The sequence below is a fragment of the Mesocricetus auratus genome, unplaced genomic scaffold, assembly GCF_017639785.1.
Source record: "Mesocricetus auratus isolate SY011 unplaced genomic scaffold, BCM_Maur_2.0 Super-Scaffold_100004, whole genome shotgun sequence".
Lineage (NCBI taxonomy): Eukaryota > Metazoa > Chordata > Mammalia > Rodentia > Cricetidae > Mesocricetus > Mesocricetus auratus.
The window spans coordinates 93,868,740-93,881,856 of record NW_024429189.1 but is presented as its reverse complement, the minus strand read 5'-3'; the positions used below and the strand labels follow the sequence as shown (position 1 = coordinate 93,881,856).

The following is a 13,117-nucleotide window of genomic DNA, read 5'->3' as shown; positions in this document are numbered from 1 at the left end:
CACACCAACCAATCACCCCAGTGAAGGGAAGCCAGAGCCAAGGGCGCCTGTGTTGACTGCACAGGCCTGCCAGCATTCCTGCTGAACCTGGGGCCAGCATCTCTCGAGAAATTGAAGTCAAGGCCACAAGGAAGGCATGTTAATGACTCTGTGGCCCTGGTGTCCCTTACCCACCCTGAGCAGGGCATCAAGAGCACAGACAGGTCCCAGTAGAAACTGGCATAGGCCTGGAGGAAGGTTGAGAACAACCCTAGCCCCTGAGTGCATTGCCCCAGGGCAGAGAGAAGGGGCCCTAGGGACAGGTTGTATATCCTTTATTCAGCCCCAGGAAACCAGTGCCTTCTGTTCTGGGTTCCAGACAATGACCTGAGTGCCCTCAGTCAACACACACCTGCACATCACACACTGGGAAAGTGTAGTTCTCAGGGAAGTGGGGGTCTGATCAGCCCTGAGCTGCTGGAAACCTAGACTGGAGTCTGCGTCCCTGAACCCTCCCAGTTCAGCCTCAAGCTAGACCCTGTGTGGAAAAGACCCCAGGCCAGGGCAGTGAAGACACAGTTGCTCAGGCACCCCAGGCATGAACTCGAGACAAGACACTTGTGCTATTGCTCTTTTTTAAACAAAACACTGTTTTTATTGGCACATCCTCAATGTTCTATATAAATATAAAGTGCTATTTCCAATGTCCCCTCCCTGGCCCACAGGGCTGGGAGGAAGTCAGGGAGGGAGCGTTAAATATCAGTTGAACACAAATAACTTTTCAGCACCAACTGTGGTGAGACACACGCACACTTACACACAAAAGCAAGAAGTCAGTAACATGACACACTCATCACTTCCTGGCTCCCCCGAGAGCACAAGGCTTGAGCTTTGGGTCGTGGGGTGTACACCCCGAGACGTGGTTCTTGCTTGTCACAGCTTGTTCCTTGAGTCCTTGGGCTACCAAGGGCTTTAGCATAGTGGGACTGCAATACATGGGTTTAGGGTCCAATTAATTTCTGCCAGAGTTGGGGGAGAGAGAGCAAATATACTATCTGCTCTGGTCCCCTGAATAAGGGTCAGCCCTTAAACCCCCAGCAGTGAGCACCGTATCAGAAAAGCCATCATCCTGGCTTTCCTAGCACCCCAACTTGAGGACAAGGTGAGGAGGGGGGAGCTAGGCTGGAGAGAGCCCAGCAGTCCACAGTAGCTCCCCCCAGGAGTCAGTGAGAGGCAGCACTGTGGGACCAGGCCAGGCTTTGACTCAGTGACATAGCACCTGGGTCTCAAACTGTAGCAGCTGCCCCATGAAACTGAAGTTGGGGGAGATGACTCCCCGACGTTGCTTAACAAAGTCAAAGGCCTCATCCAGCCGCACCCGGTGGCTCTGAATCAGGTATGCCAGGCAGATAGTAGCTGAGCGAGAGATGCCGGCTTGGCAGTGCACCAACACCCGGCCCCCACTATTCTTCACTGAGTCTGCAAAGGAAATGGGGAGGAAGGAGTCAGATGGGGAGGTGGATGGAGGAAACAGGTCCCCCACCTGCTCCCCTACAGTTCCCAGACCCCTGGGGCTGAGGCACCCTTACCAATGAAGCCAATAGCCTCCTGGAACCAGGCACTAATCTCCACCATCTGGTTGTCTTCTACTGGAATGCTCTTGTAACGGAAAAGACCCTCAAAGTGGTTGGGGCAGCTGGCAGAGACATTGAGAACGGCTGTGATACCGCAGGCCTGCAGCCCCTGAAGGTCTGAGGAGTGACTGCAGCTGCCCAAGTACAGGTAGGGCAAGATTTCCACAGGACCACCCTAGAGGAGGAAGGGGACAGTGGTGAGACCTCAGCCTTGGCCTGGAGGGTTTCAGCCCTTAGTGAGGCAGAGACATCATGAGCTGGCTAGAAACAAGAACCCTAAGCCAGTTCTCTGACCTAGAGCAGAACTTAACGTTCAGACAGACACACATGCCACTCATGCCTTAAAGTCTGTATGAGAATATACACATTCACACCATTTGCAGGACACACACACACACACACACACACACACACACACACACACACGTATTTGAACACACCCCTAGCTTTCCCCAGAGGCATCCCTCAGGTATCCATAGAATTCTGATTGCAACTTACCTGGTCATAGATTGGACCCCTAGGGTCAGAGCTGTTCTTTTCTGCCCCGGCAGGAGATAACACCTGGGCAGGGCCTTCAAAGCACAGATCCGGACAGCATGCCTGGAAGCGTTCGAAGCCGCCTGCAGGGAGAGCAAGAAAGGAAAGGCAAGGTTAGCCAAGAAGCTGAGGGTGAGGGGTGCGGGGCGCAGGGTGCGGGGCGCGGACTCACCTCGCAGGAAGCACACAGTTGTGGATCCTGCGCGCATCTCGTGGAGCAATGCGGCTAGCAGCAGGTGAGCGGGGCCGTCCCGCGGGAGCTCCGCCACAGACGCGCTGCCTTCATCCAGCACCACTGCGCGGGCCAGCTCCCCACGACCCAGGCGTGCCCGGAGCGCACGGTCTGGCAGGAGGCAGGCTAGGGCGGCGGCTGGGGTACCGCGCGCACGGCGCCGCAGCAGCGCGTTCCAGGGCACGGGCCTCGCGGCGTGCACGTGGCTCCGGCAGAAGGCCAGGAACGGGCGACAGTCGAGCAGTAGCGTGCCCTCGGCCTCCCTCGGCTCCCGCAGCAGTGCACCCAGCGCTGCACACTCCAGCTCGTACGCTGCCTCCAGCCTCATGGCGATTGGCACTGCAAAGCCTCTAATCCCGGCGGCGATCCTCTCCCCCCGGCTCCCGCGGCTGCGACTGTGTGGCCCAAGCTGTTGGCTCTGGGCAGGCTTCGTTGCGCCCAGGCTTAAGTACTCGAGGGCCGGCCCCTCGGGTCACCATACAAGGGTAGAGCAGGAAGGCGCCAGCGCCCGCCCCCGCAGCTTCACGTAGGACTCGGGCTGGGCCGCCCCCGGGGCTCCCGGAGCGGACGGAGGGGTGGGGGGACATCTGGAGGAAGAACTTGAGGGGGAAGAAACTGGGTACCAGACCGTGACAAGCGTCAGCCCGGAGTCTAGAGGCCCCACCCACGTCTCCCCAGTGTATATGCCTGGGTGCTCCCCACTCTGCCCGGCCTCCGGCGGCTAAGTGCTTGAGAACTCAGCTTCTTGGCTGCACAAAGCCTGCGAGTTACTGGGGTCTCAGGCTTCCTCACTTTTCCCATTCTCTCCCAGGGGTTACATTCTACGAATTTCGTTAACAAAATTACCTGTTGCTACCGATGATGATACACTAGAAGCAAGCACACCATTTGTCTCATTTTAGAGACCTTAGGAAAATGTCTGTTCCCTTCTCCCCATGACTGGCTTTTACCAAAAGTTGGCCTGGCCAGAGTAGTCCCTTGCAGCCAAAGCCCTGGTCTGGGGGCTTTGTGGGGGGAGGGGAGCAGGGGTCTGTGACGAGTTTCCACTTATGACTGGGACAGCTTCTTTCCCCCAGAGGCCCAGGGAAACCCCCAAGGGCCCAAAAAGAAGTACTTCCCATGTCACCGGCCAGGGCTGAAGGGGAACTCTGCTGACGATGCTGGGCTCTCCCAGGGCCTAGCCAGGCCTGGCGGGAATTTCAGGGGAAGAAGGAGAGTCACTTGCAAAACCTACCCCCTTGCAAACCCTAGAGCTGACACCCTCCTGGGATAGGCCCTGGTGGCCCCACACCAAGCTGTAAAAATGAAGAGCTGGGTAACCCACAGCCATTCTGCCCTCCCCCGCCCAAGTGCCAGCCCCCTCCTCTGGGATATGGTGAGGCCTAGCTGTGCGTGGGCCCCGGGGGCTCTTGGGTTGGGGGTAAGGAATGTTAGTAGGTGGCTGAACCCCATCTGAAGCAGACATGGTCGGTGGGGACAGTGTTCAAATCCAACCTCCCATACCCTTATTCCCCTGGCCAATCCTCCATGCCTTTAGTAAGACCCCTCCAGCTTCCCTAAAGACCCAGTGTCCCCACTGTCTAGGAGGCCTACAGCTGTGACCCCAGCATGTGATACAGTGTATGGGTGCTGTGACCCCAGCATGTGATACAGTGTATGGGTGCTGGAGCAGAATTCTGTGCCTTTTCTCTCTGCCTGGAGGTGGATCTTGTGGGGGACACAGAATGCCAGGGACAAGCCTCAAGAACTCCTGGCCCAGATATGGACTGGTGTCTCAGTGGCACCATCATGTACACTGGTTCTAGGGCTCTGAGGCTGTGCCACAGCCTGGGCCCCTTCCCACCAGACCAGTCTGGAGGCCGATACAGCAGAACTGGTAGCCCAGTCAGGGAGTCTGGACCATAGATCCCTGAAGCTGATAGAGGCTCTTATCCTAGGCATCAGCCTCACAGATGACTTAATGCCTGATTCCTGCGACAAATTACAGAGCATGAAGGGGACCATCATGTCTAGTCTTGCTGACCAGAGTCACCTGGCTTGCCTGGAGCCACAGCCTTCCAGCTGTGGAGAAAAGGGAGGCCCTGCCAGTTGAAGTCCCTGCAGCAGGAATGAAATCAACTTAGCTTTGTGAGAAACTCCAGCTCCCTGACTCCAATACTGTACTCAACTGCTGGGCCTCCTTGCAGGGTGACAGTGTGTTGCTGAAAGTTTATTGGGTGCCTCAGTTCCTTTATCTGAGCCAGCGTGGACCTGTTACACATACACCGTTCTTCTTGGAGCTGTCCCCTTTTCAGCTCTGACATACACAAATGAACTCAAGAAGGCCAGATTAACCAGGAAAGAGGGGTTTGCTTTCACCTGCTGCTGGATTCACAAATCAGGGGAAATCCCCACCTTCAAAACCGGGGTGAAGTCCAAGGCTGGGGTAGAAGAGCCCACATCCCCCCCTTCCGCTGCTCTGACTAAAGGTCCCCCTACCAACTCTTGGATGCTGCCACAAATGAGTCATCTGCAGGATGTCTGCTACCCTTTGCCACCTTCTCAGGACCCTGTTCTCCAGAATCATTCCCTGGGAGTCTTCCAGGAGGAGGGACATACACTGGGATAGCATGAGGGATAGCCAGGCAGGTTGGCTGCTTCACAGGCTGCCCCAGTGCCTCATCACTGGACAGCAAGTAACCACACAGCTGTTGGTTTCTGTTTAAGGTTTTTCATGGCCTGGCTCTTACAGAACAGACCTAACAAGTGAGTTTGGGCTCGGGTTTTATTTATTTTTCTTTCTTCAATTAAGATGGTGTGGGACTCAACTGGAGCAAATGATGGCTCTCTGTATCATTTTCTGTAACCATTTATTTGGGTGGCTACTTAGACGTCACTGGCCTTCTGCCTTTGGGATTCCGGTTTGTCCACCCAGCCTGCTTGCAGGATGGGTTTCCCTTCCACAGTCAGATGCTCCAGGCTCTGCCCTGATGCCCTTTCTCTTCCTCCTCCTCCCAAGCCTAGCCTGGAGCAGATGTCCCAGGGAGGAGAGGAGAGGAGATGTGCGTGGCTGGGCTGAGAAACCTGAGCCAGGGCGGTTATGAAGGTGAGAGTGACTGTGGGGTGAGTGACGGGCCACCCCCAGCTTTGCCTGACTAGTGAGCCAGGGATGACGTCAGCTTTCCTGTGCCAGGCCGCCCACCCGGATGCTACGCCGCAGCCACCCCCACAGGCTCCTGCCAGGCGAAGACCTGAACTCCAGGCCCTGAGTTCAGCTACCACCACAGCCTGGCTGGCACTGTGGGGAGGAGGCAGAGAGGGCCACATGACCATTCCGTCTCCTGCTGAGAGAGGTGAAGCAGGAAGCCCCGGAGATCCTGCTGGCCACAAGTGGACTGCATGTAGTAGAAGGGGCTGGCGCGACCCACGAGTCTGTCAGATGAGTTTACGGGACAGAAGGGCATGGGCAGCTCTACCTGGATCCGATCTCCCCTGAATGAGGGTGAGAGGGACCTGCCACCTGAACTCTGGGTTCCTGTTGTGCCCAGGAGGTCCTTTGATGTGCAGAGGCAGCTTCTGAATATGTCACTGAAGAACTCCAAAGCACACATCGAGAAAGTTCAAATCCCTTTCAATGACCTGAATCTGCCCACTTGTGGCTGGCTGGCCTCAGGGCCCCTGTGACCTCTGCTCTTCTCCTTTCACTGAGGCTGGAGTCCCTCAGTCCCTTCTGCATTTACTCACTAACACCGTAGCACACTCCTGTCCTGAGAACTTGTGTGTCAGGTCCTGCTTTGGGGGCTGGGGATCCAACAGTAAACCCCTAGTGACGCCTTCAAGGAGCTGACTTCATCATCTCAGTAATACTTACCTTCATGATCATGTTGTATTCATGGCCAGTGACACTAGTTATCCACTAGAGTAATGATTATCTTTTCCTTTTAAAATAAATGTTAGGGTTGTAAAAAAAAAATCAAGTCAACTTAGGAAAGCTATTAAGTCAGGCACAGACAGTTCCCAAACACTGTAAGTCATGATGCAGATAGGAGGCGCCAGAGTGGGAACACCTTGCCCTAGAGGGTAGCACACAGCCCCTACCAGCTTTGAGCACTGTGTGGTTCAGGGGATCCGGCACTCCCCATGGCTATGGTCTCCCATAAAGACAAGAGCATGAGTCACAGGACAGGGAGGAGCCCCAGTGGACAATGGTGAGTATCCCCATGGGCCTGTGTGCCTGGATATGGCTAGAGGAGACTCTCCATGCCTAGGGCACCCACCCCCACATACATCGGGCTCCCAAGCCCCCAAACAGTGAAGCAACCCCACTCCATGCTGGCAGTCAGAGATGTCTGTGACTTAGGCACAGTGGGGAGGGAAGAGCAGGCTATAGAGGAAAAGCAGCCACCAATGGTATAGCTTCGCAAGCAGTTAATTCTCAGAAATAAGACCACACTGAGTTCCAGGGTAACAAGAAGATACCAGGATCTCTGCCATGACCAGAGCTAGGTGCACTGTGGCAGGAGACAAAAAGAACTTCTAGGCTGTGGTGAGTTAGAGACTGTCAGAGACCAAGGGGCAGGGGCAGTTCTCCCTCCCAGACCTATGCCAATGCCCTTACTTGTTGCAGCAAAAGGCGGAGCCAGGTCTCCTGAGCCCACCAACATTAACATGACTTTAGACCATAGGCATCCTCATGGGCTTCAGTGGTAACAGGAACCACAGATATCAACATGCCCTTGGCCATATGAGAACCATTGACCCACTCATGGACCTCAGCATCTGAAAGGATCACAAGCTTCAACATGGCCTCAGGTAGTTAAACATGCCACTCACATCAACATGGCTTCCCCGGGCAGCAAAGCCTGAAGACATCAGGCAGCATCACAGACTGCATATACTCCCATGGGTCTCAGGCTTCATGGCAGCCTGGGACAGCAGCAGGAACCACCAATACCAACGTGAACTCTGGTGGCACCACAGGGCCAGCAGTCATTTGAGAAGGTCCAATCCAGAAAGTGAACTTTTCCTCATCCTCCACCTCCATCGTTGCCCAAAGCCAGAGGATCCTGAAGCCGGGCAGCAGGTTTGGGTGCTGAGTCTGGGTCTGTGTAAGCTCCAGGTTGTTGTACACTATCCTGCTGACCCTATTACGTGACAGCAGCATGTAGACCTAGCCCTCTCTCACACCTGTCACTCCCCCACATCTCCAGTTCCAGCTTTCTCCATAGTGCAGACATCACTCAGTTTTTTCTATCTTTCTCATCTCTCCATCACATGTTTGTTCGTTAGAGCGGCAACCCACCCACCCTGAGACCACAAGGCCGGGGCAGCCTAGGCAAATACTTTATCCTTTCTGGGCCCTCGATAAAGAGAACAATGACTAACCATTATGTTAGGAGCCTTACAGGCATTGCTATGCACAAGCTTCATCTGTTCTCTTGGAGATAGAGAAACTGCAATGGCTTCAATGCATCTACACAAAAGTATGTATTGACTACTTTTAATGCTCCATGCAGCAACGTTTAGAATAATGGTTCTCAACCTGTAGGTTGCAACCCCTTTGGGGACTGAACAGCCTTTTCACAAGGTCACCTAAGACCATCAAAAAACATATTTTCATTACAATTCATAACAGTAGCAAACAAAATTACAGTTATAAATAGCAACAAAAATAATTTTATCGTTGGGATCACCACAAAATGAGGAACTGTATTACAGGGCTGAGAAGCACTGGTTTAGAAGAAGGCCCTAATGAGAGATGACTAGGCCAAGAGAACAGAATGGGTTGGTGCCTGTATTGTGGAAATGAGTCCAGCCACCGCCAAAGTAAGATGGCCCTCTACTGATGCCCACTCTTGGAGTTTTCAAACTGTCTTCTTATTCTGTCCCTATTGTTTATTAATTGTGCAGCCATAGGCATTTGGTTGCAGCAGCATAAATGAACCGAGACAGAAACCAAAATTCAAAGGCATTCCAATAGACGTACCAAGGCCACTGTGTTGACTAGTTTGATGTTAACTTGATATGAGCTAGTCTTTGGAGAGGAGGGAGCCTCGATTAAGAAAATACTTCCATAGCTAGAGGGTGGTGGCACATGCCTTTAACTCCAGCACCTGGGAGGCAGAGGCAGGCAGATCTCTATGAGTTTGAGGCCAGCCTGGTCTACAGAGCAAGTTCCAGGACAGGTTCCAAAGCTACAGATAAACCCTGTCTTGAAAAACAGGATAAAAAGAAAATACCTCTATAACATCAGGCTGTAGGCAAGCTTATAAGTCACTTTTTTTTTTTTTTTTGGTTTTTCGAGACAGGGTTTCTCTGTGGCTTTGGAGGCTGTCCTGGAACTCGATTGGTAGTCCAGGCTGGTCTTGAACTTACAGAGATCCGCCTGCCTCTGCCTCCCAAGTGCTGGGATTAAAGGCGTGCACCACCAACGCCCGGCCTTATAAAAGTCACTTTCTTGATTGGTGATGTAGGAGGGCCCAGTCCATTGTGGGTAGGGACACCCATGAGCTGTTTGTTGGTCCTGGATTCTACAGGAAACCAGGTTGAGCAAGCCATGGGGAACAAGCCAGTAAGCAGCACCCCTCCCTCCATGGCCTCTGCATCAGCTCCTGCCTCCAATTTCCTGCCCTGTTTGAGTTCCTGCCCTGACTTCCCTCACTGATGGGACAGGGATGTGGAAGCAATAGCAAAATTAACCCTTTGTCTCCACTTGCTTTTGGTCAATGTGTTTCATTACAGCAATGATAAGCAGGAGAGCCACCCAACCTTTGGGAACTGACTGGAGCCTGGATTTTAACCATTAGACTTCCCTGCCTCTAGAAAGAGTCTGCAGGGGCCTGCCTTTGTCTTTCATTCACCCTTTCCTCAGACACATACCACCCACATGCCTTTCTTCACAATAACAACTACATTGTACTTTCCATAGGCCCTGCCCTGTCCCATTCTAAAAGTGATCAAATTTAAACCCCAAAAGCCATCAAAGGCCAGAAAGAATACTACACCAAATATGCCTGGGGGAATCCAAGGCACTGAGAAACTACATAATTTTCCCAAGCTCTAGAAGTCTGTAGGCAGTGGAGTCATACTTGAATCTTAAGTTTTGTGCCCCTCCTACCATGCTTCCAGGATCCGGACCCTAGGTCCACTGCCCAGGTCCTCCCCACCAGATGCTCTGCTCCACCTGCAGCCACTGGGGTCCACATCTTGGAGGTGCTGACTGTCTTAGGAGCCAGAATGCTGCTTGCCAACTCAGTTGCAAATATCTCGAAGGCGCAGACACACAGGCCTCTGCCCCCCCATCAAAAGTCCATTGTGCTCCATACCGAAAAAACAAAACAAAAACCCACAGTGCCCAGGTCTGGGTTGGGGATTGAGGCATGTCTCCTGGCAGCTATGCTTAGACACAGGACTTGGCCCTTATTCCCAGCATGCCCCAGACTCCAGGAGAGAAGTGTCCTTAGGTCCTCAAAGTGGATGGTTCCAGAAAGCAAGTGTCCCCCCACTCCCAGGCATATCAGTGAGTGCCCATCGTCGCTTATATGAAGAGCGGGGTGTCCTGTGTTCAAGGGCAAGTTCATTCACTCCCACTTCGGTGACCCTGGGCATACCACTTGCCACAGATCTCCTCATGCCCCAATACTCATGGCTCACCAGGTATATTTATAGGGTGCCAGGCTCTGTTCTGGGTGCTGGGGATGTGACTATGAATAAGATAGACAAGGCTTCAGTCCTCTCTGGGGTGACATTCATAGGAGCCAGAGATGGACCGTGGCTACATCAGTAAGATCGTGTCAGAGTAGCAGAGGCTGAGCTAAGCACTCAGAGGGCAGTGAGAGAGCAGGGGGGTGACGGGGAAGTTTCCACTGAATGTGGTCTTTAGCTATAACTTGGAAGAGGGCAAGGGGCCAGATGGAGGAGGTAGTCTAGACTAAAGCAAAAGGTAGAAAGCCAAGTAGAGGGGTTGGGAGCAGCTGGTCGGCAGGCCCTTTGCTTCCCGTGAAGATCTGGAAGGTCAGTGGGAACCCTTGAAAGGCTCTGATGGTGCAGAACCTCCAGAGTGTCACTTAGCGGTGAGAGGTGAGCAGGTAGGGAGTAAAGTGGCCAGAGTGAGGCCAGATGCTAACACAGCGGTTCAGGGACAGAGGACAGTGACTTCAGCCTAGGTAGCAAATGAAAAGAGCCATCAACAACTTTGAGCAGACTGGAAGGGGTAGCTATGGGGAGGAGTGAGGAGGGATCTTGTGGTGGCCAGATTCCTAGGGCATGATGGGGTCCGAGCCTCTTGTCCTCAGCCGCCTGAGCCTGAGCCCAGCCAGGGCCCTGCTGTGTGTGCACCCCTAACTCAGACTTCTATGACTGGAAGAGGGGTGCACACGCAATGCTGAGGCAAAGACTAAGAAAGGATAGCCAAGCCGCAGTCCAAGAAAACCGGCAGCGAGGGTGGAGGTGGACCAAACAGGATATGGGGACGGGACTCAAGTTAGGGGCGGACAGCTTGGGGGTGGTCACCAGAGAGGAAGCACCTGGGAGGATCAGGCAGGATTAACTAACGCTCAAGTTAGATAAGATGCTTCCTGCAGGTGGCAGCTCCTGAAAAAGCCCAACCATTCTCCCCAGACGCCGGGGGTCGCATGTGCCCACACACACGTGCACACAGTCAGCTTTGCAGGTCATCGTGGAGTGTCCCCAGACACCAGGGGTCATATGTGCCCACACACAGATGTTCTCACAGTCCCACACCTGTACCCTCATGCTTACACAGCCTTAGCAGCATGCCTGTCCTCAAACCCACAGTGCTACACAGTCAAACTGAAACACCTCTATCACCCATGGGCACTTGAACACACCCACCATAATGTGGCCTCCCCAAATGCCAGCATAGCCCACAGAAGCCCTGCATCAGCAGTTCCATCATGGTCCCAGGTGTCAGACCCCAGGTCCACAAGCCCAACTCCTCAGACACTCCCACCTGTCCAGCGGCCAACACACCGTCACCTCTGACCACTGGTCCTGAGACAATACACTCCCTATATGTGTCTGCCCGCTTTTAACATGGAGCTTGTCCCTGCCTAGATGCAATTCCTCTGGTCCATTTCTCAGCCAGCTGAGGCATGACGGTTCCCCTTTTCTCACTGACCGGTACCACCGTCTCTGTGCTGCCTAGGAAGGAGCAAACTCTCAGACTGCTAGGGACCGTTTCTGGGCCTGGTTGCTGCCCTCCCCTCACAACAATACTGCACACACCATCACATATACCTCACTCCATCATACCCACACGTACACCAATGACACACACATACACACATCATGTTGGTAGCAGCCCTAACACATCCTTCTCACATGTGCACACCTCCACATCAGTGCTGGTTTGAGAGGGAATTTCAACTTGGGAGATCTCTAGGCTGAAGGCAATGGTTCATGACATTAGTCTTTGATCCTCAAACTTAGCAGTAGGGCTCCCTAGCCCTGGTGTCAGGTGCCATTCTGGTGCCCCAGGAGCATTACGCTACCAGCTGGAGATGAGCTTTATCATAGCAACAATGCAACCCTCCACTCTCTGGGGTGAGGCAGCCCAGCCAGTGCTGTGGTAGCACCGTGCTATGTTACACACTTAGCAGGACCTTCTACAGCACTGCAGTGAGACTAAATCACCCTCTGTCCCCTGCTTCCTGTCCTTCCAGGATGTAGCTGCTGGCCACATGGCCATCTGACCCTGCGCTTAGCTTTTCATTCACAGCACGACCTAAGCAAGGAACAAACTGCCTCAGCTTCCCCATGCGGACAGCCAGGACTCAAGTTTACCCTGAAGAGGGAAAATCTCTGGAGGGGTGGCTCCCAGTGGCCAGGAAGGGCCTCCCAGGCCATACTAGACAGGAGCTGTAACTTACACTTAGCTTCTGGGGCAGAACCCACAGGAACCAGGCACATCCCATGTGCCAGCCATCACAAGGTGGTTGGCTGGGACTGAGATCTCCCAGGAATGGCTCAAGACAGGGAGAGGGAAGCCTCAGGTCTCAAGGTGCAGCCTCAAAGACAGCAGTCATTAGACCAGAGCCCCAGCTAAGGCTCCTCCCTGCTGAGGTGAAGGTGTGCCTGGTTTTATACAAAGCTGGGAATTGAACCCAGTGCTTTGTGTACGCTACGGCCAGAGCATTCTACCAACCGAGCTATCCTGTGCTCACTCTTTAACCGGAAAGCAGCAGAATACTTGACACCGTGGTGTTAAACCATCAGAGACTGGCCACCCACACAGGTCGAGTGGGTGCATCCAAGTGACAGAACAAAGTGTTCTGAGGCCAATGTGAGATTGTGACAGAGAGCTTTTTAAACCAACCAGTCCATTTCAGAATTTACCAGGCCCTGTCATCTCCTAACCAGATTTTTTTTAAACAGCTTCACTATGTAGCCCAGATTGGCCTCAATATTCTGCTGCCACAGCCTCCCAAGTTCTGGGACTACGGACAAATGCCACCACCCTTGGCTCTATCCAGACTATGGTAATGGCTCCTCATGCCCAGGCGTTGGGCACCTGCCTCCCAATTCCATCCAGTTCCCACACTACCATCAACATCCGTTTTCTAAGGAGGACATATGGCCCTGTGGAGGCCTGCTGGTACCTCTGAGGGGAACTTGAACCTCCTCAGCAGGACAGACAAGGCTGTTATCTCATCCTCTCTTTTCTGGTTCATGTTCTATGGCAAAGCCAAACGGTTTTCCCTACCATGAGGTTCCTTGAATCCCCACACCCCTTTTG

General features: G+C 53.4%; 1 protein-coding gene across 1 annotated transcript; it reads right to left on the bottom strand.

Annotated features, from left to right (window-relative positions):
* Window positions 1-609: 609 nt before the first annotated feature.
* Dusp2 (dual specificity phosphatase 2) lies at window positions 610-3,690 on the bottom strand. The gene is made up of 4 exons (XM_005068582.4): window positions 2,323-3,690; window positions 2,112-2,233; window positions 1,569-1,788; window positions 610-1,458 (listed from the first exon to the last, which is right to left on the bottom strand). The coding sequence occupies exons 1-4, from the start codon at window positions 2,708-2,710 to the stop codon at window positions 1,244-1,246; spliced, it is 945 nt and encodes a 314-aa protein (XP_005068639.1). The 5' UTR covers window positions 2,711-3,690; the 3' UTR covers window positions 610-1,243.
* Window positions 3,691-13,117: the final 9,427 nt, after the last annotated feature.

Coding starts and splice junctions, on each gene's coding strand:
- Dusp2 (XM_005068582.4), bottom strand. CDS start 2,710: ATGAGGCTGGAGGCAGCGTACGAGCTGGAGTGTGCAGCGCTGGGTGCA. Junction 2,234..2,322: donor AACTGTGTGCTTCCTGCGAG/GTGAGTCCGCGC, acceptor CTCTCCCTGCAG/GCGGCTTCGAACGCTTCCAG. Junction 1,789..2,111: donor GGGGTCCAATCTATGACCAG/GTAAGTTGCAAT, acceptor TTCCTCCTCTAG/GGTGGTCCTGTGGAAATCTT.